Source organism: Phaethon aethereus (assembly GCF_964289735.1).
Source record: "Phaethon aethereus genome assembly, chromosome: 1".
Lineage (NCBI taxonomy): Eukaryota > Metazoa > Chordata > Aves > Phaethontiformes > Phaethontidae > Phaethon > Phaethon aethereus.
In genome coordinates this window covers 224021691-224048204 of record NC_138575.1, presented here as the reverse complement: position 1 = coordinate 224048204, position 26514 = coordinate 224021691, and the positions used below count along the sequence as shown (strand labels likewise).

The window sequence follows — 26514 nt, the reverse complement described above, 5'->3', positions numbered from 1 at the left end:
CTTGAGGCCATTTCCTCTCATCCTATCGCTGGTCACTTGGGAGAGGAGACCAACACCCACCTCACCACAACCTCCTTTCAGGTAGTTTTAGAGAGCGATAAGGTCTCCTCTCAGCCTCCTCTTCTCCAGACTGAACACCCCCAGTTCCCTCAGCCTTTCCTCATAAGACTTGTGCTCCAGACCCCTCACCAGCTTCATTGCCCTTCTCTGGAAACACTCCCGCAACTCAACATCCGTCCTGTAGTAAGGGGCCCAAAACTGAACACAGTATTCAAGGTGCGGCCTCACCAGTGCCGAGTACAGGGGTACAATCACTTCCCTACTCCTGCTGGCCACACTATTGCTGATACAGGCCAGGATGCTGTTGGCCTTCTTGGCCACCTGGGCACACTGCTGGCTCATGTTCAGCCGGCTGTCGACCAGCACGCCCAGGTCCTTTTCCTTCTCCAGCCACTCCTCCCCAAGCCTGTAGTGTTGCCTGGGGTTGTTGTGACCCAAGTGCAGGACCCAGCACTTGGCCTTATTAAACCTCATACAGCTGATCTCAGCCCATCAATCCAGTCTGTCCAGATCCCTCTGCAGAGCCCTCCTACCCTCCAGCAGATCAACACTCCCACCCAACTTGGTGTCGTCTGCAAACTTACTGAGGGAGCACTCGATCCCCTCATCCAGATCATCAGTAAAGATATTGAACAAGACCGGCCCCAACACTGAGCCCTGGGGAACACCACTTGTGACCGGCCGCCAGCCGGATATAACACCGTTCACCACAACTCTCTGGGCTCGGCCATCCAGCCAGTTCTTTACCCAGCAAAGAGTAAACTTGTCTAAGCCATGAGCCACCAGTTTCTCCAGGGGAATGCTGTGGGAGACGCTGTCAAAGGCTTTACTAAAGTCCAGGTAGACAACATCCACAGTCTTTCTCTCATCCACTAGGCAGGTCACCTGGTCATAGAAGGAGATCAGGTTGGTCAAGCAGGACCTGCCTTTCATGAACCCATGCTGCCTGGGCCTGATCCCTTGGTTGTCCTTCATATGTCCCTTCAAGATGAGCCTCTCCATGATCTTCCCCAGTACAGAGGTCAGGCTGACAGGCCTGTAGTTCCCAGGATCCTCCTTCCGGCCTTTCTTGTAGATGGGTGTCACATTGGGAAGCCTCCAGTCATCTGGGACCACTCCTGTTAACCAGAACTGTTGATAAATGATGGAGAGTGGCTTGGCAAGCTCCTCCACCAGCTCCCTCAGAACTCTTGGGTGGATCCCATCAGGCCCCATAGACTTGTGGGTGTCCAGGTGGCTTAGCAGGTCCTTAACTGCTTCCTCCTGGATTATGGGGAGTTTAATTTGCTCTCCATCCCTGTCTTCCAGCTCAGGGAGCTCAATACCCTGTGGATACCTGGACTGGCTATTAAAGACTGAGGCAAAGAACACATTAGGTACCTCAGCCTTATCCTCATCCTTGGTGACAATGTTCCCCACCATATCCAGTAAGGGATGGAGATTCTCCTTGGTTCTCTTTTTGTTGTTAATATATTTGTAAAAACATTTTTTATTATCCTTTACGACTGTGGCCAGACTGAGCTCTAGCTGGGCTTTTGCCTTTCTAATTTTGTCCCTGCTTGACCTAACGAGATCCTTGTACTCTTCTTGAGTTGCCTGCCCCTTCTTCCAGAGGTGATAAACTCTCCTCTTTTCCCTGAGTCCCAGCAAAATCTCCCTGTTCAGCCAGGCCGGTCACCCTCCCTGCCAGCTCTTCTTATGGCACATGGAGACCGCCTGCTCCTGCGCCTTTAAGATTTCGTTCTTGAAGACTGTCCAGCCTTCCTGGACCCCTTTGCCCTTCAGGACTGTCTCCCAAGGGACCCTCTCAACCAGTGACCTGAACAGGCCAAAGTCTGCCCTCCGGAAGTCCATGGTAGCAGTTGTGCTGACCTCTTTCCTTACTTCACTCACAACTGAGAATTCTATCATGTCATGGTCGCTAAGCCCGAGACGGCCTCCGACCACCACATCTCTCACCAGTCCTTCTCTGTTTGTAAACAGCAGGTCCAGCAAGGCACCTCCCCTGGTGGGCTCACTCACCAGCTGCATCAGGAAGTTATCCTCCACACACTCCAGGAACCTCCCAGATTGTTTCCTCTCTGCCGTGTTACACTTCCAGCAGATGTCCGGTAGATTGAAGTCCCCTACAAGAACAAGGGGTAGCGATTGCGAGACTTCTGCCAGTCGCTTGTAGAATGCTTCATCTGCCTCTTCATCCTGATTGGGTTGTCTATAACAGACTCCCAGCAGGATATCTGCCTTGTTGGCCTTCCCCCTCATCCTTACCCATAAGCACTTGACTTGGTCTTCACAATCGTTGATTTCTATACAATCAAAACACTCCTTAACACACAGAGCCACCCCACCGCCTCTCCTTCCATGCCTATCCTTCCTTTTCATGCCATGTCTGTAACTGTTCTTGTCATTAAAGTTGTTCCACGGCCTTCAAAGTGATAAGGCCATGCTGGCAGGCTGGTTGTCCCTAAAGTGCTTATGTGCATCCCTGTAATGTAGCAATTTGCTTGACAGTCACTGGTTTTGATACTCCTCTGGGCTGACAGTTTTGCTGTATTCTCTTTTTCCCCAGCTCCTTGACATGAGCGCACTGAGTTCTTCAACGCGTTTTCCTTTCAGATATGGCTTTTGATGTATCCTCTTTCCCATCCACAGGTGCACCTCATCCCCAAATTAACTTAAGTATCTTTAATAAAAGTAGTGATAGTATTTACTTATCTTAGAGTCATACTGGGTTATCGTTCTTCTCGGTACCTCTCATCTGGATGAGCGTTACCTCTCTTCTTCCCCAGTCTTGCTTATGTTTTGCAGAATTGTTTCTGCTGGTGTCTGTTGCCTTTAGAGTATCTAACACAATCATAGAATCACGGACTTACAGAATGGTTGAAGTGGGAAGGTACCTCTGGAGGTCTTGTCCAACCACCCAGCTCAAGCAGGGCCACCCAGAGTCAGTTGCCCAGGACCATGTCCAGATGGCTTTTGACTGTCTCCAAGGTTGGAGGCTCCACCACTTCTCTGGGCACTTCTGCCAGTGCTCGGTGACTTTCACAGTGAAAAGTGTTTCCTGATGTTCAGAGGGAACCTCCTGTGTTTCAGCTTGTGTCCAGCCAGTTCTGGTCCTGGCACTGGGCACCACTGGGAAGAGCCTGGCTCCATTCTCTTTGCAGCCTCCCTTCAGGTACTGGTAAACGTTGATAAGATCCCCCCTGAGCCTTCTCTGCACAGTCAGCATCTCTGTCCTTACTTACCCTAGCTCCCCAGGTGAAGCTCATTTTTCACCCTGTCAAACCCATGCTTATGTCCAGTATGTTTTTCAGGTTGCTATTCATCTGTTAGGCCACAAGAGCTGAGGCCTTGCCTCCTGACACCTGCTCTCTGCAGGCCCCATGTCCCTCTCTACTGGCTCCCCAATAGGACCTCGTGGCACACAGCACCCTAGCGCATGCCCCTCACTGCTGCCTCTCCTCACAGGTACTGCCATCCTCCCGGGTGCTGCCACGGCCTGATGCCACTGTGCTGACCCTACATCCTCTTGAGGGGGTCAAGCCGGGGTCTGTGATCGGCTCAGTGGCACCCCCAGATGCCCCTGCGCAAGGACAGCTGACCTACACGGTGGTCGGAGGTGGTGGGGATGGCACGTTTGTGGTTGACAGTGTGACAGGGGAGATTTACGCTGCCCGGGAGTTGGACTATGAAGCTGGGGCACGGCACGTGCTTCAGGTGAGTGCTGAGGACATGCAGCATGGCTATCCCTCCAGCCGACTGGTTCTGGTACAGATCCACGTGCAGGACTGCAATGACCAGGCGCCCACCTTCCCTGAAGACCCCATCACCATCGTGGTGCCCGAGAATGCCCAGGCTGGCTCATCCATCTTCACCTTCCAGGCGCTGGACGGGGATGGTGTGGGTCCCAATAGCCAGGTGCGCTACACCCTGCTGCACCAGGAGCCCCCTGGGGCTCCCTTCCAACTTGACAGCCATTCGGGGCTGCTGACCCTTCGCCAGGGCCTTGACCGGGAGGCTGCTGCCTCCTTCCTCTTGGTGGTGGAGGCCACAGACCAGGCCCGCAACATCAGTCAGCGCCGCTCGGCAGCTGTCACAGCCCGTGTGTTTGTGACTGATGAGAATGACAACGCGCCTGTGTTCCTCTCACCTGCTGCTGTCAGCGTCATGGAGGACCAGCCAACAGGCTTTGTGGTGCTGCATGTGGTGGCCCAGGACAATGATCTGGGAGAGAACGGGCGTGTGAGCTACTCGTTGCGAGCAGGCAACAGTGATGGCCGCTTCCACCTTAACCCCAGCACTGGTGAGGTCTCAGGAGGATGCAGGGTGGGTGGCAGGGACACTGGGAACGCAAGGGCTCCAGAGGGTGCGGGGACACATGGGGATGTAGCCTGGTGCAGAGGAGGAGGGTGTGGGCTGGGGAACCTGGAAGAGGGAGAATTGTGGGGTGCAGAGAGCCCCGAGCATAGCACCTGGTTGGCACCTGGTTGGCATGATACTGCTGTCTCTCTTGAGACCTGGCCGTACCTGGCTTACCCCAGTGCCTGCAGCCTTGCAATAGTTCTGTCCTGGGAACAGTCATCCCTGGTGCCATGTGGTCACAGGTCACCCATCTCCTTGTGTCTGCAGGTGCACTCTCCATTGTGCGGGCCCTGAACCGGGAGGAGGTGGTGCAGCACAACCTGACCGTGTTGGCCATGGATCATGGTTTCCCACGCCACTCTGCCACACAGCTACTGTCCGTGCTGGTGCTGGATGTCAATGATGAGGCTCCCACTTTTGAAAAACCTGAGTATGAAGCACACATCATGGAGAACTTGCCAGCTGGCAGCCCTGTGGTGCAGGTGCTGGCCACAGACCGGGACCTGGGTGAGGATGCAGGGCGAGGGTGAGCTGCTCAGTTTGGTCAGGGGCCCTTCTGGAGATGCAGAACCCAGGACTGGGTGCACTCTGCTCCCTTCCACCTGGTTTGGAGAGCCTGGCTCACCATGGAGGGGCAAGGATCATCACCTGGCCTTGAGATGAGAGATGGGCTGAAACCTGGGAGAAGCTGGGAATGAGAACAGGGACTGTGATTCCCTCTAAGTCCCCAAGACAATGGCGTTTGTTCCTTGGAGGTTCCTTGGCCCATCTTCCCTTCCACAAGCTGGGCTGGGACCTCCCTCCACCACACAGCTCTGCCCCAGCTTTACTTGCCAGGGAGTGAGATCATCCTCTCCCACAGTCTGCGTGACCCCTGAGTGGGAAGCCTGGGAGGAGGGAGGTGCAGGGCTGTGAGCCAAATGAGAGACTTCTGGAGTTGCTGATGGCCTTCCCTCAAACCTTGTTCCTCCTTGCAGGTGCCAATGGGCAGGTGTCCTATGGAGGTCTCTCTGGGGGGCCATTCTCCATCCACCCACAGACAGGGCTTATTGTCACCACACATGCCCTGGACCGCGAGGAGCAGGAGCAACACGTGCTGATGGGTAGGGCTGTGCTAGTGCACGAGAGGGGTGCAGCAGGTGTGGGGGTAGGGATCACAGGGGAGGCAGATGTGTGCTCCCCACTGCTGGGGTAGGGCAGTATTGCAGGGAGGGCAGGCCATGGGAAATGATAGGGGTTTGTGGGGCGTGCAGGGTTGTTGGGTGGTTTGAGCATACAGGAATGCCAGTGATCCCATGCCTGGCTGCCCCTGTGATTGTCTGGGCATTTGCATATGACAGGCTTGATAGTAGCTCCCAGTCAGCAGGGCAGCCTGCAGTGCTCTTGCTATGTTCCTGCAGTCTATGCACGGGATGGTGGTCTGCCCCCCAACCTCTCCAAGGCAACTGTGCGGATAACAGTAGGGGATGAGAATGACCATGCACCACACCTAGAGAGCGAGTCCTGCTCTGTGGAGGTCCCTGAGAACCAAAGCCGCGTGGCACTCTATACCCTGCGGGCCACCGATCCTGATGGAGGCGAAAACGGGCGCTTGGAATACTACGTGGCAGGTGAGGTGCACAGGGAGCTCTGTAGCTTCTTTCTTGGCAGTAGGTAAGGGCTTTTCACCCTGGGTTGTCCATGGCTCTGGGAAGCATCACCTGTGGCAGTTCCTGTTCCACTTCAGTTCTCTCCTGCTTCAAACCACATGTAGTGGCTGCTCAGCCCTCTAGTTTCTCTGGCCCCAGTAAAGAGCACCCCAAGAATCTGGACAGGCTGCACTTACCCATTCCCCAGGCTCTCATCTCATTCCCCAGGCTTGGACTAGTTCCATACCTCTCTTGGCTGCTCTGACCTGTTGAATTTACAGGTTGCTGAGATCTCTTTGCTGTTATCATGCCATGCATTATCTGGGAGCTCCCTGTGGTAGCAGCACTGGCCTGTAAAATGCTGGAGCCAGTTCTTACAGACACATCCACCCACAGAGCTGAACCAAGGAGGTTCAATCCACTGAGGCCTTACAGAGAACAGCTCACTCTACCTTCCCTTCCAGGCCACAGTGGGATGGACTTCATGCTGTCCTCTCTGGGCAGCATAGGGCAGGTCCTTCCTTGAACCAGTTATAGTCATGCTGTCTTGTTATTCCCTCTCTTCTTTTCCAGATGGAGATCCTGGGCAGGATTTCAGCCTAGACCCAGTCTCCGGTGTCCTCTCCACTGCACATGCCCTTGACCGGGAGCAAGTTGCTTCCTACAGCCTCACAGTGGTGGTGCAAGACCATGGCACCCCGCCGCTCAGTGCCACCATGTCAGTGAATGTGCAAGTGTTGGACCTAAATGACAACGCACCTGGTTTTGCTCAGGCCACCTATGTGGTGGAGGTGCCAGAGGACTTGCCTGTTGGTGCCCTGGTGCTGGAGCTGGTGGCTGAGGACCCTGACGAGGGCACCAATGGGCAGGTCTCTTACTACCTGGGCAATGAGTCACTTGGCATGTTCCAGGTCGAGCCGCAGAGTGGGCGCATCAGAAGTGCCCAGGCACTGGACCGGGAACGACACCCCAGTTACAGCTTCCTGGCCAAGGCTGTGGACTCAGCACCATGGGAACCCAAGAGTGCAGCTGTGCGTGTCACGGTCACGGTGCGAGATGTCAATGACCACACCCCTGCCTTCCTGCACAGCCCACTCACTGTCAACTTGTCCCGCCACACACCGCTCAAGCAGGTTGTGGCCACCATGAGGGCAGAGGACAGGGATGCAGGTGCCAATGCCTCCATCCTGTATCGCCTTGCCACCCCCAACTCTGCCTTCGCAATCAACTCCTACACAGGGGATATCCAACTGCTGCAGCCCCTGGGCTCACTCAGCCAACGCCAGCGCACACTTTTCATCCTGGCCACAGACCTGGGACAACCAGCACTCTCCTCTACCGGTGTGGTGGTTATCCATTTGCAGGAAGAGCCCTACCAGGGGCTGCGGTTTCCCCGGAGCACCAGTGATGTGGCCCTGCCAGAAAATGCTGCCCCAGGTATCAGCTGGGCAGAGTGATCAGCAAGTGCTGGGATGAAATGGGACAGGACAAGAGGGGAGGTGGCTGCTGGGCTGGCAAAGCTGGGGGAAACTCAAACCAAGGAGCACTGCAGGGACTTGGGAAGCCCCATTACGTTTTGGGTAGACTCAAGGGACTACAGGGTCTGACTGGTGCCCAGGCTGTTCAGGGTGGTAATGGCTGTGGGTTTGCCTCAGGGTGTTCAGATCACTGCAGGCAGTCACAGGTGCCCAGTTGCTCATGGACAGTCTCCAGGGGTCACAGTGAGACCATAGAGGGGGCATGGGCAAGCCCCACGAATCCTCGCTCCCAGCCCAAAGTTGCCACTAGATCTCACTTCCTGTGGCAGCAGTGTCCTCAGGCAGAGCTGTGTTCCTGTGGTACAGCACATGCTGCCCACACACCACCCTGACCCTCTCTGCCACCTGCCCTGGGACTTTGCTACCCCTTCACAGTGTTTCACTCTCTTCCAGGCACTGCCGTGGCAAGCATCCAAGCTATGCACATGGGGGGCTCTTCTGGGCACATCACATACAGCATCATCAGCGGCAACGAGAAGAATGCTTTCCTTATCCAGCCTAGTTCAGGTACAGCACCAAGACCACCCGGGGAAGCAGCACAGCCACCTGTGCTCTGCTAATGCCTGCTCAGCTGTCACAAGGCTCAGAGCCTCCCCAAAGGCACAGGAACACAGTCTATACCTCTATACCAGTAAACTAAATAATGTTAGTATTTGGACATGGACACTAACCTGTCATTTTCCAGAGGTTGTTAGCAAGGCTCCCAGCACAGTTTTGGTCCCTCCTAACTGGACCTTTCCCCAAAAACTCCTCAGCCCAGTTCAGGAGTTAGCAGAGGCCAGGACCATCCCTAAGATGCAATCTGGGTGCAGCCTCTCCCTTAGATGGCAAATTCAATTAAATGACATATCCTATGTTGGGGCCTCAGAGCCAGGCATCTGGACTGCCGTGCTTTATTCTCTGGTGTGCCTGTAGCTGCTGTGACTGCAACACTGCTGTGGATTCATGGCTGTCTCTGTGCAGTCCCAAAGGTGACAATAAATGGGGGACCACTCCCTGTCTAGTGGGCTTTCTAAGGGAGCCCTCCCTCTGCACTACAGTGTTTCCTGAGCAGTCAGCAGGTGCTGAACATATCAGTGGTGCTTGTGGGTGGCTGATAACCCAGGCAGAGCAGTGAGGCAGGTTGCAGGGTTCTGCCCAGTGACACTGGGTAAGCTGGTATTGTTTGCAGCACGCCTTTCAAAGGGCAGGCTTTGAAGGGCTATGCATCCCTTGGCATCAGGGAAAGCCTGGCTGAGGGTAGGGTGATGGGTGCCTTGCTGTGAGGTTGATGCTTGCCCTGTAGTTTGGAAGAGACTGGGGTATCACAACCCCCAGTACCAATACAGGCTGGGGTATGAAGGGATGGAGAGCAGCCCCATGGAGAAGGACTTGGGGGTACTGGTGGATGAAAAGTTGGACATGAGCCAACAATGTGCGCTCGCAGCCCCGAAGGCCAACCATATCCTTGGGCTGCACCCAAAGCAGCATGGCCAGCAGGTCAAGAGAGGGGATTCTGACCCTCTACTCCACTCTGGTGAGATCCCACCTGCAGTGCTGCATCCAGCTCTGGAGCCCTCGGCACAGGAAAGACATGGACCTGTTGGAGCGGGGCCAGAGGAGGGCCACAAAAATGATCAGAGGGCTGGAGCACCTCTCCTCGGAGGACAGGCTGACGGAGTTTGGGGTGTTCAGCCTGGAGAAGAGAAGGCTCCAGGGATATCTTATTGCAGCCTGCCAGTACTTAAAGGGGGCTTAGAAGAAAGATGGGGACAGATTTTTTAGCAGGGCTTGTAGTGATAGGACAAGGAGTAATGGTTTTAAACTAAAAGAAGGTAGATTTAGACTAGATCTAAGGAAGAAATTTTTCAACATGAGTTTGGTGAAACACTGGCCCAGGTTGCGCAGAGAGGTGGTAGATGCCCCATCCCTGGGAACATTCCAAGTCAGGTTGGATGGGGCTCTGAGCAACCTGATCAAGTTGAAGATGTCCCTGCTCATTGCAAGGGGATTGGACTAGATGACTTTTGAAGGTCCCTTCCAACCCAAACTATTCTATGATTCCATGCTATGAGAAAGTCAGTCCTTGCAGCACAGATGTCAAGCTGGAGCTTCTTGTTAAAACCCCATTCTCTTGTGCCTGCTAAGTAGTTGGCTTTGGAACAGGATCCCAAGCTGTGTGTGCCAGTGGTTCTCAAAACACCCTGGACATGTTCTGGCTGCACGTCAGTTGCACCTCGGTTGCTGTGGCTCATCTCAATGAGGAAACGTTTCTCTTGGGCAAAGTGCCGAGAATACAGGATTTTTCCCTTAAAACCTGTCCCTCCTTGAGTCTCGTTTGTCTGTCTGTGAGACACTGCCCTGCTTTCTCACAGGGCAAGGGGCTGCATGCTGCAACCAGATATGGGATGCTGGAACACCACAGCGAGGGAGGCCAAGGGAGGCTGGCACAGTGCAGCTCTCCTGCCCTGTGCCAGCTGCCAAGAAGTGTAACACTGGGCACCTGTCCTTCAGCTCTGCTGTGACAATGGGCCAGTGCATGGGCACCAATCAGTGAGTGTCCTCAGCCATCCCCAGGCTTATCTTCTCTCCAGGGAGGGCCACAGGTGATGTCCACAGGAGCTGTCTGAGGACCTTGCATTGGAAAGCATACTAAAGTGCCTGCTGTAGACAAAACCAGAGCAGATGAATGTCACAGGAGCATACTCAGCCCCATACTGTGGCACCTCGGCCTCAGCTGCTTCTGTCTCGGGCAGGAACAACCCTTCAGAAGGCAGACTACTGCTGACTGCTTTCCTTGTATTTTCTCTAGGCCAAGCCAGCCCTCAGAGGCAGGGCCTGCTCTGGCAGCCAAATGGTGCCAGAGGGGCAATGGAGCACAGCTGGCTCCCAGCCCTTGCATTGCAGGAGGTGAGGAAACAGCCATTCTCCAAACCAGGCCACCATGCTGGTAGCTGTAATCTGTCTTTTTTTTTTCCACTCCTGGAGGTATGGCCTGGTTTCAGCTGCGTGCATTGGAACTCACGTTATCATGCAAATCTGGCAGCAGAGCTCTTACACAGAAGCTGAGCTTGTCCAAGGCCACATAGCTATTCTAGATGCCCAATACTGCATCCTTATCACCTGACCAGTTCACCTGGTGGTTACATGTAGATGCTGAAGCAGTCTGCAGAGAGAGTAAGGGTCTGCAAGACTCCCCAAGGCAGGAATTCAGCCACAAGAGCACAATTCCTCCTCATTACATTTGAATGCATGCCTGTAGGAATGCTGCCAGTCATTTTAGCATATCTTTTTGGATGCCCTCCACCTTCTTGAGTGGGACAGCAATACCTTGTCATTATGAAAGCCCAGGTGCACAGTGGCTCAGGAGGATAAGAATGGATGTCTGTCCTCAACCCCTAGCAGGAGAACTGCTGGCAGCTCCTATAGGGTCTTTGTAAGGATTTGACTTAGACTAATAGCTGCAGTTAGGTGACTTTAGCTTGGAGCTTGATGAGCTTGTGTAGCAGTATGGGGTTTGACATGGAGCCGTTCTTTTTTAAACTGGCCATACCTCATATGGTGTCTCCATAGTGGGAGGACTATTGCATGCTTTAATGTAAGCAGAAGCTGTCTGTCCTGAGCAAGGTGCAAGATTTATCACCCAGGGCAGCTCACTGGGACTGATGAGAAGTTTGGAGAGGACTCAGAAGAACTCAGTGTGTTTGTCCTGTCTATTTGAAAATGGGTGGATAAGCAGAGGGATGGACTACATGCAAGGGAACAAAAGAGAAGATGGGGGATGGACATGTTCACCTCTTCACTCACCCCTTCTTCACCCACGCCATCCTGCTGTTCCCTTCCTCCCAGGTGCCATCTCAGTTCAGGATTCCAGCAGCCTGGATTTTGAGGCCAGCCCCCGGCTGCGGCTTGTGGTCCAGGCAGAGACAGCAGCTTCCTTTGGCTTTATGGCCATAAACCTGAACCTGCAAGATGTGAATGACAACTTGCCACGCTTCCAGCTGCAGAACTACGTGGCGTTCATCTGGGAGTCACAGAGCTATGACTCACCAGTCATCCAGGTATCACTGGGGGCACAAACAGGGACATCCAGACCCCTGACCTGCCTCTCTGATGGGGTGAGGTGGTGGTGGGTGGTGTCATGGGCCTGGGACTGGCACCTACAAACAGGTCTAGTCTTGGAGGGCTGTGGTTTGCAGGGCTCCACACCTGCACTGCTGAATCTCTCATGTGGCATTGCAGGTCCTGGCAGATGATCTCGATCAGGGAGCAAATGGGCAAGTGACTTATGCCATCAACCAGTCTCTGCCAATGACAGGCTTGTACCACATTGATCCTCAGACTGGCACTATCACTACTGCTGCCATCCTGGACAGGGAGATCTGGTCCCAGACCCGGTGAGTGGAGCCAGACTAACTTGTTCCACAGATACGAGAGGGGCATAGCTGTGGAGCAGCATCCGCAAGGCTGCAGAGAATACTCTGCTGCTTGGTGCCATGCGAAACTGTCTCAGCCCTGTCTGTGAAATGTTTTTGCCAAACAGCAGGAATTTAGGCTTAGTGTTAACAAGGGGAGCAAATGGTATCAAAGGCATGACAGATGGCCGTGAGATGAGCCAGTGCTCTGTTCAGCCTGGTCTCTGCAAATCTGAGAAGATTGTGAGAGGAGCAATGGACTTTTTTCAGTGGCTGCATCCATTCCCTTTCCTGCCTGCTTAATCCAGACAACATATGCTCAGTCCTTTCCGACTGCCATGCATCGCACCCTTCTGTCCTGCCACACATGCTGCAGGCAGTATGCACTGCCCTGAAACCTCTTGCAAGTCTTTCTGCATTCAGCTGAGGCCCTCTGGGCCCCTCACCATGTGCACACACCAGTCTAGCCACATGTATATAAGATAATGGCAAACACTGCACACACTGAATTTAAGTCTTCCCCTGCCCTTTTACACATGCATGGTTCAGATGCAAGGACTAACTTCTGCCACCCCATGCAGGCTATGTTTTCTCCCCCATATGCATGCTCCAATGGCTACATGTCTCTCTCCCCTCTTCCCTCATTCCATTCACATACCCATCACCATTCAGATGCCATCCAGAGGGACCTGGACAAGCTCGAGGAATGGGCCTAGGTGAACCTCAGGAGGCTCAACTAGGCCAAGTGCAGGGTCCTGCCCCTGGGTCGGGGCAACCCCCAGTATCAATACAGTCTGGGGGATGAAGGGATGGAGAGCAGCCCCATGGAGAAGGACTTGAGGGTACTGGTGGGTGAAAAGCTGGACATGAGCTGACAGTGTGCACTCGCAGCCCCGAAGGCCAACCGTATCCTGGGCTGCATCCAAAGTAGCGTGGCCAGCAGGTCAAGGGAGGGGATTCTGCCCCTGTACTCTGCTCTGGTGAGACCCCACCTGCAGTGCTGCATCCACCTCTGGATCCCTCAGCACACGAAAGACATGGACCTATTGGAGCAGGGCCAGAGGAGGCCACAAAAAGGTTGAGAGAGTTGAGGTTGTTCAGCCTGGAGAAGAGGAGGCTCCAGGGAGACCTTAGTGCGGCCTTCCAGTACTTAAAGAGAGCTTATACAAAAGATGGGGACAGATTTTTTAGCAGGGCTTGTAGCGATAGGACAAGGGGTAATGGTTTTAAACTAAAAGAGGGTAGATTTAGACTAGATCTAAGGAAGAAATTTTTCAACATGAGTTTGGTGAAACACCAGCCCAGGTTGCGCAGAGAGGTGGTAGATGCCCCATCCCTGGGAACATTCCAAGTCAGATTGGATGGGGCTCTGAGCAACCTGATCAAGTTGAAGATGTCCCTGCTCATGGCAGGGAGGTTGGACTAGATGACTTTTGAAGGTCTCTTCCAACCCAAACTGTTCTATGATTCTGTGATTGATTCATTCCACAAAGAGGCTCCATGCATTCCCCAACACCCAGCTATGCTCCAAAAGCCTGTCTCCCTGCACCCCACAACATGCTCTGCCTGCATCATCTCCCACACACATTCCAGACTCCTGCCCCTTGCACAGACTAAAAATTCTATGGGTGCATCCACTACCTCCCCTTGCAAAAGCCTCCAACTGTGCATGCATTTTTTGTCCCATGTACCCATGCCAGGGCTGTGCATGAATCCACTGCCCACCATATGCTCCAAACACTTGTGCCCACATTCACTGCCTGCTCATATGTTCCAGGTGCTAGACACAAACCCACTGCCCTCCAAACACGCACTTCAAATGTACATCCATCTGTTGCCCTGCCCCACCATACTCTCAATGTACACACATCCACTGCCCCACACATGCACTCCAGATGCTCTGCACATATACATTGCCCCAGACACTCCCGATGCTGTGCACAGTTCCAGTACCACATGTACACACTCCAACCCTGTGCACACATGCAGTACCTCCCTACATGTTCCAGATGCTCTGCATGCATGTACTGCTCCCTCACACATGTGGCCACATGTCTGTGAACCTTGTGCTGTACTCTTGTGCTTGCCCACAGTCTGGTGGTAACAGCAATGGACAGAGGGACGCCGCCTCTTGTGGGATCTGCCACGCTGACCGTTGTGGTGATGGACATCAATGACAATAGCCCCACCATCCCGTTTCCCTGGGAGGTGCGGGTCCCAGAGAGTAAGTGCAGCTCAGCCCCATGAGGTAATGCATCACTGATGGCAAGAGCTGAGGCGCAGTGGACACCTGTGGGTCGGGGAGAAGCCTCCAGAGAGGCCTGTCCATTCCCTTGCCAAGGGCCGGCTTGTGCTGACCCACTGGCTGAGCTCCCCCTGAGCTCTTCAGCACTGCCCCATCTGTGACGGCTTGGGGCTGGGGGTTGTATGGCCCCTGTGCTACAGCTGCGTCCTGAGGGAACCCACTGAATTCCCAACTCATCCATGGCTCCTGCCTGCACCACAGGGGCTTGGGCTGCACACACCTGCCCTGTCTGCTCTCTGTCCTTGGCCTGTGTGCCCTGTGCTTGTGCCAGCCTTGACCTGCCTTGCCTAGCTCCCAAGACCTTCCCCTTCACCCCTATCATCTCCCCCTTGTCTCCGGAGCTCAGGCTCTGGACTGAGCTGGTTTCCCACCACGTGAGCCAGGTCTTCTCCAAGGAGATGTGGCTGCTGGCTCATGCCTCGCCTCTCCACAGACACGCTGCTGGGCACCCAGATAGCGCAGCTGACTGGGAACGATGTGGACTCAGGCCCCGCGCTCTCCTACACACTCATGCTGGATGGTGATGCCATGAGCACGTTCAGTGTGTTGCGGTATGGGGGACGCATTGCCCTGACAGGGCCACTGGACTATGAACAGCGCAGCCACTACACCCTCACCCTGCGTGCCTCTGACACCCGCCATGAGACTGAGGCCAACCTCACCATTGTTGTGGAGGATGTGAATGACAACGCACCAACTTTCAGCCAGGGCTTCTATCAGGTACTGTGCACACAGGTGAGCCAGGCAGTGTGGGCCAGCCTGCACGAGCCCCTCCGCTGCTCCTGCCTGGCTCACCTGGCCTTATGAGGCACAGAGATCCCCTTGAGGATGGGTCTGAGCCCGTCCTGGCCCCTCTGTTCCTGGGCTCGCTCCCATCCACATCCTGACAGCCTTTATGCTGTCACTGTGGTGTGGACAGCTGGCTGAAAGCAGGCACTGGGATCAGCAGCTATGGGCCTGCACAGCTGCATGCAGATACTACATGCTCGAATAGGTGGGAACGGTGGGAAAGCCAGTTGTGGTGGGAGATAGATGACAGTCTGGCCAAGTGCTACTGGCGAGACCTGGCCTGGGGCCCCATAGGCAGATCACTGGATGAAAGCTGATTCATGCAACGTGGTGCATCTCTGGACCAGAGATGCAAGAAGCTGGGAAGCCACAGAAATGCTTGAGAGCACAGACCAATGGAACTGTCTGTTTGTACATGCTGTTTGGCACACCAAAAAGACAAGAGCTGTTTTGATTTGAGTAAAATACCTTTTGTGGAGAAAATAACAGCTATTAAAGAGTTCTTCAGAATAGCAGAGCAAAGCAGAGAAAAGGATCAGGAAATGGATGCCGAAGCTGGTCAGGAGTCACACTAACAAGGCTAGGTGCTGTGAATGTGGGACAGGCCCCCTCAGTATGCCAGCCATGGCCCTGGTGCAGAGGTGGGGAAGGCCCTGGCCAGCAATGAGCTGGGCCACCTTGTCCATCGCTGCCCTGGCCAGCCCTCTCCCAGCCCTGCTGGTTGGTTCCAGGCAAGGGGGAACAGGTGCCCGCATGGGGGACCCAGCACTGATGGGATTCCTCCTCTTCCAGGTGACATTGCCGGAGCACACACCTGCAGGCAGCATCATTCTCACTGTGAGTGCAACCGACCCAGACTCAGGAAGCAACGGGGATGTCTCCTTCCACCTGGCTGTGCCCAGCCCTGACATCGCCATCGACCCCACCAATGGTGCGTGGGGCTGGCTGCTGTGTGGGGCCCATCTTGTGGGTTGCTTTGACAGTGCCTGCAGAGGGAGGTGCCCCCATGCTGACCCAGGCTCAGCCCCTCACCAGGTCACTGTCTGGGCTGGCCAGTGAGGCGGACATGGTGGTGTGGCCACCAAGTGCTCCCACTGCAGCGTCCTGCACATCTGTTCTTACAGCAAATAACCCTAACACCCTTCCTGGTTCCCTATTGGCCCCCATGCTGACTCTGGCTTTGTGCTCTCACAGGGACTCTGTTCACCATCCGGCGGGTGGAATTTGACGCCAGCCAGCCCACCCTGGACCTGGTGGTGGAGGCCCGTGATCGTGGCTCTCCCAGCCTCTCATCCTGGGCCACAGTGCAGCTCCAGGTGCTGGATGTGAATGACCACAGCCCCAGCTTCCAGGTGCCACGCTACAATGCCAGTGTCCCTGAGGACCTGCACCCAGGAACCACCGTGCTGACACTAGAGGCAGGTGACGCTGACCTCTCCCGGGAGAATGCTGGCTTCGACTACACCATTGTCAGTGGCAATGGCGGCAACGCCTTCCAGGTGGAGAGCCGAGTGGCCTGGGCAGGGGGGCATCTCCGCACACAGGGTGCCTTGGTGCTTGTGGAGCCCTTGGACTTTGAGGCCATCCCAATCTACAACCTCACTGTGGCAGCCTCAGACCGGGGCCTGCCACAGCGCAGCACTACAGTGCCTGTGCTCATCATCGTGCAGGATGTCAACGACAACCCACCTGTGTTCACCCGCGCCGAGTACCACACAGCAGTGAGCGAGAGTGCACCCCCCGGCACAGAGCTGCTGCGTGTGGTGGCCCACGATGCTGACTCGGGACCCCGCGGCCATGTTCAATACACCATCAGCTCAGGCGACCAGCATGGGCTTTTCCAGCTTCATGAGAGCACAGGGGCCCTGTGCTTGGCACGGCCCCTGGACCGAGAGGCCCAGGCACTGCACGCGCTCGTGGTGCAGGCCATGGACATGCCAGGTGGGCACTTTGCACTGGTACCTGTAGCCATCGAGGTGAAGGATGTCAACGATAACAAGCCATACTTCCCAGTGGAGGTGCTGAGTGCCAGCATGCGGGAAAACCTGCCTCCTGGCACACTGGTCACCACACTGCGTGCCGTCGATGCAGACACTGGTGTCTTTGGGGAACTGCGGTACACAGTGCTGGAGCAGCCAGCGGGGGAGCCCAGCATGGCGGAGGGCCGGGATGCCTTCACCGTCAACAGCAGCTCTGGGGAGCTGCGCTCCCGACTTACCTTTGACTATGAACGAGCCAAAGCCTTCCAGCTCCTAGTCAGGGCCACTGATGCTGGCAACGCCTCTGCCACGGTGACCGTGCGGGTGCTGGTGACAGGCGAGGATGAATATGATCCCATCTTCCTGAGCCCCTCCTTCAACTTTGAGGTCCCTGAGGGTGCCCGCAAAGGGCAGAGCATTGGGCGGGTGCTGGCAACAGATGAGGATGAGGGGGCTGATGGTGTTGTACTGTATTCCCTGGCAAAGCCCTCACCATACTTTGCCATCAACCAAACCACAGGCACTATCTACCTGCGTGTGGACAGCCAACCCCAGGCTGGGGCTGGGCGCACCAAGAGGGAGCCCCGTGAGATGAGCCTGGAGGTACAGGCACGAAGCCCCCTGCCAGCCTCCCGCTCGGCCTCTGCGCAGGTCACCATTGATGTCACACACACCTCCTTCGGCCTGGCTCCAGACCTCAACCTGCTGCTGGTGGCTGTGGCTGCCTCGCTGGGGGTTGTGGTGGTACTGGCTGCCGTGGCCATTGTGCTGGCACTGGTCCGCTCTCGTCACCGCCGGGGCCATGAGAAGCCGGAGGGGGACAGGCCACTGGGCCGTGTGCAGAGCGGCTCCCTGCAGAAGCTCAGCCGCGAGGAGCCAGCGCTTCCCGGGGGTGAGCACATTTACCACCAGGCCCTGCCAGGCTATGGGGGAGAGCCAGCAGGGCCCTATACACGGGGCGGCTCACTGGACCCCTCGCACTCCAGTGGCCGAGGCTCCGCTGAAGCCGCTGAGGACGATGAGATCCGGATGATCAACGAGTATCCACGTGTGGCCAGCATCACGGCCTCCATGCAGGAGCACATCTCTGCCCGTGGCCCTGATTCTGGCATCCAGCAAGACGCTGACCAGCTCTCCGATATCTCCTGTGAGCCAGCTGCCCTGGAGAGCACCCAGTGGTTCAAGAGTAAGAAGGGCTCCGGGCTGCTGCTGCCAGGGCCACCCCCGCAGCTGTACCGTGAGGATGGGGGAGGCAGCGCCTTCCTTGGCGTGCGCTGTGGCCTCAGTGTCTCCTCCCAGCCTCAGGACTATGCCTTCCCAGAGGATGGCAAGCCCTCCGTGGAGGGCTCACTCACTGCCATCGTGGCCAGCGATGAGGAGCTCCGCGGCAGCTACAACTGGGATTACCTGCTGAACTGGTGCCCCCAGTTCCAGCCGCTGGCCAGTGTCTTCACAGAGATTGCTCGCCTTAAGGATGAGAGCTCCCTGCGCAAGCCCTTCCCGACCAAGCCCAAGGCAGAGCCCAAGCCCCGCATCGACCCCCCACCCCTCATCACCTCAGTGGCCCACCCAGGTGCCAAGTCTGTGCCCCCCAAGCCGCCGCCGGGCAGGACCTTCCCACTCCCGTCCTCCCTACGCCGCTCGCCCATCAGCCACGAAGGCTCCATCTCCTCCTCTGCCATGTCGCCCAGCTTCTCCCCCTCGCTGTCCCCGCTGGCCGCCCGTTCCCCCGTGGTCTCACCCTTTGGCATCTCACAGGGGCCTTCTGCCTCCGCCATCAGTGCTGAGCACTCGCTGGAGTCCCCTGAGGAGGCCGAGCTCAGGATTTAGACCTGGGCCCGTGAACTCCTCCACCCCACTCTGCAGCTGTGGGGTCAGGAGCAGGGCCAAGCCCAGAGCTGCTCTGCATGGGGTGCTAATCCTGCTCTCCCAGCACCTTGCCTGGCCTGGGGCCCCCATGGGCTGTGAGTTCCTGTGTCCTTTGGGGCTCTTGGCTCCTGTCACTCCCTGTGATCTGGCAGATTCAGTGCTGGATTTGATGCCCTGTGGACTACTGATCCTAGTGCCAGCACCCCGGGGCAATGGTTCCTTGTACTGCTCATGGTGTCTCAGATCGACGCTTGGCAGGATGGTGCTTCATGGTACTCTGTGCTCTGAAAGAGGCTAGGAGCACATGGGTGCTCCCTGCCCTGCTGGGCTGGGGTACTGCAGACTGCAGACCCCACGCTTCCCTGGCCACTCGCCCAAGCCATGCAGCAACCTGGGTGCAGCAGGACACTGAGCCATCCCCACTGGCCGCTTCCCCACAGGAGCTCACAGGGCTGGAGAGGAAAGCTCCCAGGGCAAGGATGCACTGCTCTGCAGGCACAGCCACAGCAGCCTGCCAGTCTGCCGCATGCTGCCTGCAGGGATGGGAGTGGCTGCTGAACCTGCTTCCTGATAGTGAGGAGAGACCCATCCCAGGCCAGGCTGGAGTGGGAGGAGAAGGCAGTGCCTGCTTTCCGCTTGCATATCCATGGTTGGTGGGGGGAAGGGGGATCCTTTGGGGTCTCTCAAGCCCTTCCACCTCCCACCACTGCACGCGAGCCTCTTAAGGGATGTCCTTTCCAGAGCTGCTGGAGAGCCCTGTTCCTTGGGCCTGGGCTGGGAGGCAGGTGCCCTGCTCGGCATGGGAGCCCCATTGCTGGAGAAGCTGCTCCCATGACCAGGTACCTCTTTGCTCTGTGGCACCAGACACGGACATTGCCCAGGCACCAGGAAGGCTGTGCAGCAGGGCTGGCAGGGACAGCAGCGTGAAAGCTGCAGCAGAGCTGACCCTGAGATGGCCTGGCCCCAGGAAAGGCACCGATGTGTCCACTCAGTGACACAAGCCAGTGACCTCCTCCCACTCCATCTGTCCCAGGCCTGGTGGCCAGCCTGCAGCTGGTGGGAGGAGGTATCCCAAAAAGCCACATGGCCTGAAGCTGACATGGTGGCAGACAGCTTACAGCCACAGGGTGAGACACTGGGAAACTGGACACTCCCAGGTTGCTGCAGTGCAGTGCGCTCATCAGGACCGCCTGGGCCACTAGGGACACCTCCAAACTGGGGTGGGTGTCAGAACCCCCCAGCCCCTGGGCCCCAGCCCTCTGTGCAGGGGCTGCTCTGCACCACTCATTCATGACATGTTGTGAGCATGGGATAGAGCCACACTTCAATGGGGCTGGTCCCCATCCTCACTCCAGCACCACTCACACAGCCCGCCTTTCAGCTTGTGTCACTGGGTTCATGGTGGAGCAGGCACACATTGTGTGTCCTGTTCCCTGGGCATGCAGTCCTAGGGCCTGCTGCTGCAGCCCTGGGCCCTGGATGCTTATGGTTGCTGTGACCCACACACGGATACGGGTGCAGAGTGAGGGCTGGGAACAGGGCATGTGGGGCACCACGGCAGCCCCAAATACACAGTCAGCCTGGGTGTGAGCATGTTTCTTGTGTCAGGGAGGACACCCAGCCATCTGAGAAGGGGACCTGGGGAAGTTTCCTTCCTATCATACTTTTCCTAGACCCACGCTGTATCCTCAGCCCGAAGCATGTCAGCACCACGGCTGCAATCCCAGCCCCAAATGTTTTATCACAGCAGCCAAAGCCCATCACGTTTGCCCACTCCCTCCCCATTTCCCACTAAACCACCTGTGACTGCAGCTCCATCTCTGTCATTGTCTCAGCCTTAAACCTCCCCCTTTGTGCTGCAAGTCCCAGCCCAGCCTGCACTGTGGGTGTCCTCATGCTGTGGGCACAGTGCTGCACCCTGGTCCCCACAATGCACATGCCACAAGCTCTGGGAGCTGCCTTGGGCACAGGGCAGCAACATAGGACAGGGATCTGCAGCAGCAATGGTGGCACCAAGGGGGCTACAGGGCCATGCCTGCACTGCCTGCGAACCACAGAGGACCCAAGGTGGCTCTGGGAGGGGAGGATGGGTTCTGCCTCACACAGGGACAGCCCACGGAGGCTCTTGGGGTGGGCACCCCTCATCCCTTCTTTCCTCGCTGGGCTGTGCTGCTGATGGGCACTGTGGGGAGCACACTGAGGGTGCCATGTTCTCCCAGAGCCCTGTGCAGGCCAGGCTGGACAAGCAGCCCTGCCTCCCCCTGCATGTTTGGGACAGGGGAACACAGACACGTCAGCCCCCTGCATGCCACATAGAAGGGTCAGACACATGGCAGCCCCACTTTGGTCTGGGGGGACACAGCCATGGGCTGCTGAGCCCAGACAGGAGCCGAGCCTCCAGTTATTTATTTTTACACATTGTACTACAATTCCTGTTTTCTACTTTGTACCTTTTGTATCATGTCTCGCTGAGCTGCATGTATTGGGCGCTGCTCATCGGCCTGCACACTGGGCCGTTCCAGGACAGCCTGGACCCAAGTGCCAACTTCTCAAAGAAATGCCTTAATAAACCACACTTGTTTGTACAGAGATGGACATCATCACTGCTGCTCTGGGCTGGCATTGTGCTGGCACCATGGCCCTGCTGGGTGCCAGGGAGAAGCACCAGCAGGCTGGCAGGTGGGAGACAGACCTAAAGCACAGTGGCGCTCAGCACGTGGTTTGGCTGCTGGCAAAATGCCATGGGCCACAGGCACCCGGGCAGGACCTGTACCCTGCACTTGGCTCTGGGCAGCTCCTTGGGTGGGAGAGCTGGGACTAGCTGGTGCATGTGGGCTGTGCTGTGACCACTTCTGGCCCCTGGAGCAGATGCTGCCAGCTCCAGGCAGCCCTGCTGCCTGGCCACAGCTGTCTGCCTCCTGGCCTTAACAACAGGTCAGGCCAGCACATGAGATGCAGGTATTTCAGTCTTTAGTACAGCAGAGGAAATCAAGAGCCTGAGCACAGCACTGGCCTGGCCTGGGTGCGCCTGGCTCCTCCAGTGGTGCATGGTGTGGCTGCACATGTCCCGGCATTGCTGCACACACAGCCCTGGCTTGGCTGTTGTCCTGACTAGGCCACCACCACCCACGCGCAGTGCATGACTACATCACGCAAATCCCTTCTATAAGAAGCTGTCAAATCCAGCAGGTGAGGCTGACACATTGCCATGGCCTGAGGTCTAACCAGTAGTGAGGTTAAGCATGTTTTCCCAGCAGGCACATGCACAAACACAGGTGTACAAGACACATCTACATGTGTGTAGACAGCTGGCCACACAGAACAACACAGACAGACACAAACAGCACCAACAGCCTCATCCTGCTCCCCACACTGGCTGATGAAGGTCTGTTAGCAGAAATATACATGTACAATGTGGAGCTCTCCAGTAGCTGGGCTTAGACACACAGTCTGCCCAGTAGGTGACTCTGGATTCCCAGCCTCCCCAGTTGCTGACAGCTGGACATACAAGTCCCTGAGCCCCACTCCAGTTGCCACAGACCCCCCTATTACAGACACCAACACGTGCAGAGACACACACATTATGGATCCCTGCAGTAAATGGGCTTAGAATATCAGTCTACCCAGTAGCTTGCTTTTGGACCTCCTCACCCCCTGTTGCATAACACACAGACACAGACATACAGAGACACACAAGTGATTCTCAGCTGATCTCCAGACGCTACGGTCTCTCTGGCAGTTGGTTAGGTCTCCACCAATCCCTCTGGCAGCCTTCTCCACTGTGGTCCCGACACACACACGTGCGTGCACACACCCTTCCTCACTCCCCTCCCTCACAGGACACTTCACCTACTCGCTGTCTAGTCCGGATGGCTAGTTGCTAGCAAGGGCACACTATACTCACACACCTGTACTCACTCTCTCCAGTTGCTGGCACCATGTGCACACTGGCCCTGTGACCTGACTCCACACACATCTGACACACACACATGCACACAGAATGAAGTCCCCCTGACCCAGGAAAATAATTAGAAATTGAGCTTAAGTAGAAGACGGGACAGGCTGTGCAGTCATCAGATGCAGGACATGGCCAGACAAATGTACTGACCATCAATCCATTTACACATGACCAGCCACTTTTATCCCTTTGGCCCTGTTTTCACATTTTTTGTTCCTCCCCAAACCACCTTGATCCGTCTCTTTCCTCACCTTAGTTCGTCTGCTAAATATCCCATAATAAGTCTTGTGCAATCCTAAAATGCTCTACATTTTCCTTCCCATAACGTGGCCCATGTGCCTAGGAAGTGCCCCTTCAGTCTGTAGCATGACCGGGAGAGCAGCTCCCACTCACTCATTCTGATGGGTGCGACCCTCAGACCATGGGGCTGATCATGAGCCAGTGACAGCCTGGGCGGAGATGGGGAAGGGTTCTCTGGGGAGAACCCTGGGCAGAGCTGGGGAACCCCTTTTCTGACTGGGTTGTTGGGGTTCCTCTGCCTGCCACTGTGTGCTACTTTATCACATAATCTAACACATTCCAGCTCCCTGGCCAGGGGGTCTTTGGCCAGCAGGAAGGACCTTGATGTTACTGTTCTCCCCTGGCATTGCTGACCTTGGGTAATCCTGACTGTCCAGAGGAAAGGGCACACTTGCCTCCATCTGCGGGGGGCGGGGGGGAGTGGAGGAGAGCTCCACTCAGGACACCTTGGCAGCTTCACTGGGTGCTCAGGCTCTCTTGTTAGTCAGACTAGCAGCAGATGCTTGTTAGAGTAATTAGCTCTGTCAGGGCAACTTAATCTTTGCTGGCCAGACAGATCCAGGAAATAATCTCCTGCAAATCTGATCCCACTTAAAGTCCTGCCCAAAGCTGTAACCAGCTGGACAGCTGGGTGGGCTGCAGCTCTCTGGCAGCATGCACTGCCCAGCACCCAGGCCCCCAGCCAACGTGCGTCAAGGCTGAGCAGCAGCAAGTCCCTCCAGGCTGCAGCTGTAGCTGCTGGGTCGGTGCCGTGCAGGCTGGGGCAGCTGGCTGGGTCTGGGGCAGCAGGGAACCAGAAATGGGAAGGTGGGCCACCCCATACGTAGTGGGACAGCGTGAGGGTTGGGACATGGGAAGGGCTGCATGCCTGGGTGCGGGACGAGGAAGCAGCAAGGGCTGCATGGCTGGAAGCACAGTGCAGCAGCTTAGGAACAGCCAGATGTGGCCTGGGTGCAGGGACTGTGCTGTGCCCTGCAGCTGCTCATTCTGGTGCCATTGGGGCCCCACACCCCTTCCTGCCCATCCTGAGTCTTTGTTTCCTCACAGGGTCCTGGGAAGGGACAGCACCCAAGGCCACCTCCATCTGGGCAGACCCGTGCTTAGGCACCATCCTCGCACATAGGACAGGTGACTCCCAGCCCTGAAGGGAAGCTACCTCCACGCGGTTCAGGAGCCTTCCTATGGCACAGTGGAAAACTCTTCCCACCACTGAGGCTGAGGGGACAGGGCTTCACTGGGTGTGAGGGGATGCTGGGCTGTTCGCTCTAAACCTTCTGTGCTGCATTGGGCCCTGTGTCCCCTGGCCCCCAACCTCTAATGGCTGCCCTGCACCCACCATGCCCAGCCCTTTCCCCTGTGTTCCCTGGCCATTGCCTACCCCCCTGCTCACCCCCCCCCCAACTCACAGGGTGCAAACTGCACAGCTTCAGGCAGGCAACCAGCTCCAGCTGCTGCAAACCACACAGCACTGCATGCATGGAAACTCTCCATGTGCTTCCAGTTGCAGGGACCAGAAGTGCCCTAGGGCTTTGCACAGACACTCATGGTATGGGGACAGCACCCACAGAGGGGCCCTGGCATCCTGCAAAGAATGGGGACAGAGCAGTGGGTTCCTAGAAGACACAAGAACTAGCCTGGATGGACTAGCCCCAAGGTGGCAGGGGAATTATCCTGGAGGCCAGACAGGGGCTTGGGTGAGCCTGAGGATCACAGGCTGAGGTCCAGGATTAATGAGACGCTGAGTGGTGTTCTGTGAACAGGAAAGGTGCTGGGTAAGCCCCACTGGGTCTCCCGGCTGCCTCCCTTCACCCAAAGGGAGCAGGGCCAAAGGTCTGCAGCAGCCACTGCCCGTCTGGGCATGTAGCATCTCCACCTCTCAGATGCACACATGGTACAACTGGAAAAGCACTGCCTGCACAGCAGGGCTAAAAGTAGGAAGGAGAACAGCAGGACTGCTACAGCTCTGGCCTCTCGTAGGGAAAGGACCTTCACCTACTCTGCAACAATCTAAGCATCAGCCCACTTCTTCAGTGATGCCTCATGCTGCTACTGAGGCAACAGAGACTCTCCAGGCCTCTCTCCCCCTTGCAGCTGCTGCTCTGGATGGCCACAGTGCAGCTCTGGCATGGGAGACATGGCTGCCTTGGGCCAGGCAGGTGGTTTTTCTATTGGCCGCCTCTTCCTGGCTTGGACTCTGCTCTGCAGAAGCAGGAAACCAACTGGGAGCTGCTGGAGCCACAGTATGCAGCATGTCTGCGCATGTGGCCAGGTCTGGGACAAGGACTAGGCTAGCTGAGCCAAACTGGCTTGGGGCACATGGGGGTCACAGCACCCTCTGCCTCACCAGCGACCTCCAGAACACCCCTTCCAGTACTGCCCTTGGGCTTGTGGGAAGGGGAACAAGCTCCATGGTGTCTGATACAGCATTTCCAGGGCACCCTTGCAAAAATTGCTTGAAACTTCCACAACCCCGAGATCTGCAAGTATCATACTACCACTTTTGGGATCATGAGAGCTCCCAGTGTGGGAACAAATATCTGAGAGAACAAGCACAGGAAGCCAAGAGCTGCAGCTCAGCAGCAGTGGGAGCCAAGTGGCTGCCTGTGACTGCCAGCTGGACAGCAGGCTGCACTAGTCGCTTGGCAGCGCAGACATAACTCCTGCTGCATGGGTCATCACCACCTCACAGCCCGCTCCCACGACCAAACGAGAACATGTCCTCAATAGTCCCCCGCACCCATTTCCCCCCATGCTCCTGACCAAGACATCCTGTGCCCAAAGCTTCCCCACGTTCCTGCACGCAGCCCCAGCTGGCTGTGGTGTGAATGCCAGCAGGGCCAGGCAATGGCAGCCCTGGAGACGCAGGGTATGAAGACGTACTCTGCCACTGACTCCATGCCTCCCGGCTCTTGCTGGACTCACTGGTGATGCCCAGCCTCTGCACACAGAGGACTGCCTGGGCATTCACTCCCTAGGCTGCAGCCTGCTCGTATGGCTTGCTGCCCCAGGCACTGGGATAGGCACAGAGCAGCAGGCCTCAAGGGGAGTTCAGATCTTCCAGGTGCTTCCCTGCAGCCACCCCTTGGAGCAAGGTTCCAGCGAGGTGCCAGACTCATGGACTGGGGACCTCCAGCCCTACCCTCTCTGTGCAGGCCCTGTTGTTCCTGAGCATTCCTCCCTTGCCAGGGCTTGCTTCCCACAGCAAACATCCCATACCTGGTGGGAGTGCTGGGCAGGACCTCTGCCCCTCCCCAGCTGCCCCCCCAGCCCAGGACCCACACGGAACCAGCAGACCTACATGGACCCTGCCCACCAAGCCCAGGACCCCTAAA

General features: G+C 56.5%; 1 protein-coding gene across 1 annotated transcript in view; it reads left to right on the top strand.

Moving 5' to 3' along the window:
- The window catches only part of DCHS1 (dachsous cadherin-related 1), a gene marked incomplete at both ends in the record, with an annotated part of 52894 nt that extends 34009 nt beyond the window's left edge, over window positions 1-18885 (top strand). Inside the window, 12 exons of the mRNA XM_082001591.1 lie at window positions 3529-4363; window positions 4690-4929; window positions 5400-5525; window positions 5823-6032; window positions 6624-7487; window positions 7982-8095; window positions 11417-11628; window positions 11810-11964; window positions 14076-14206; window positions 14721-15007; window positions 15869-16007; window positions 16271-18885. Coding sequence (XP_081857717.1) covers window positions 3529-4363; window positions 4690-4929; window positions 5400-5525; window positions 5823-6032; window positions 6624-7487; window positions 7982-8095; window positions 11417-11628; window positions 11810-11964; window positions 14076-14206; window positions 14721-15007; window positions 15869-16007; window positions 16271-18885 — 5928 coding nt within the window. The remainder of the gene's footprint in view (window positions 1-3528; window positions 4364-4689; window positions 4930-5399; window positions 5526-5822; window positions 6033-6623; window positions 7488-7981; window positions 8096-11416; window positions 11629-11809; window positions 11965-14075; window positions 14207-14720; window positions 15008-15868; window positions 16008-16270) is intronic.
- Window positions 18886-26514: the final 7629 nt, after the last annotated feature.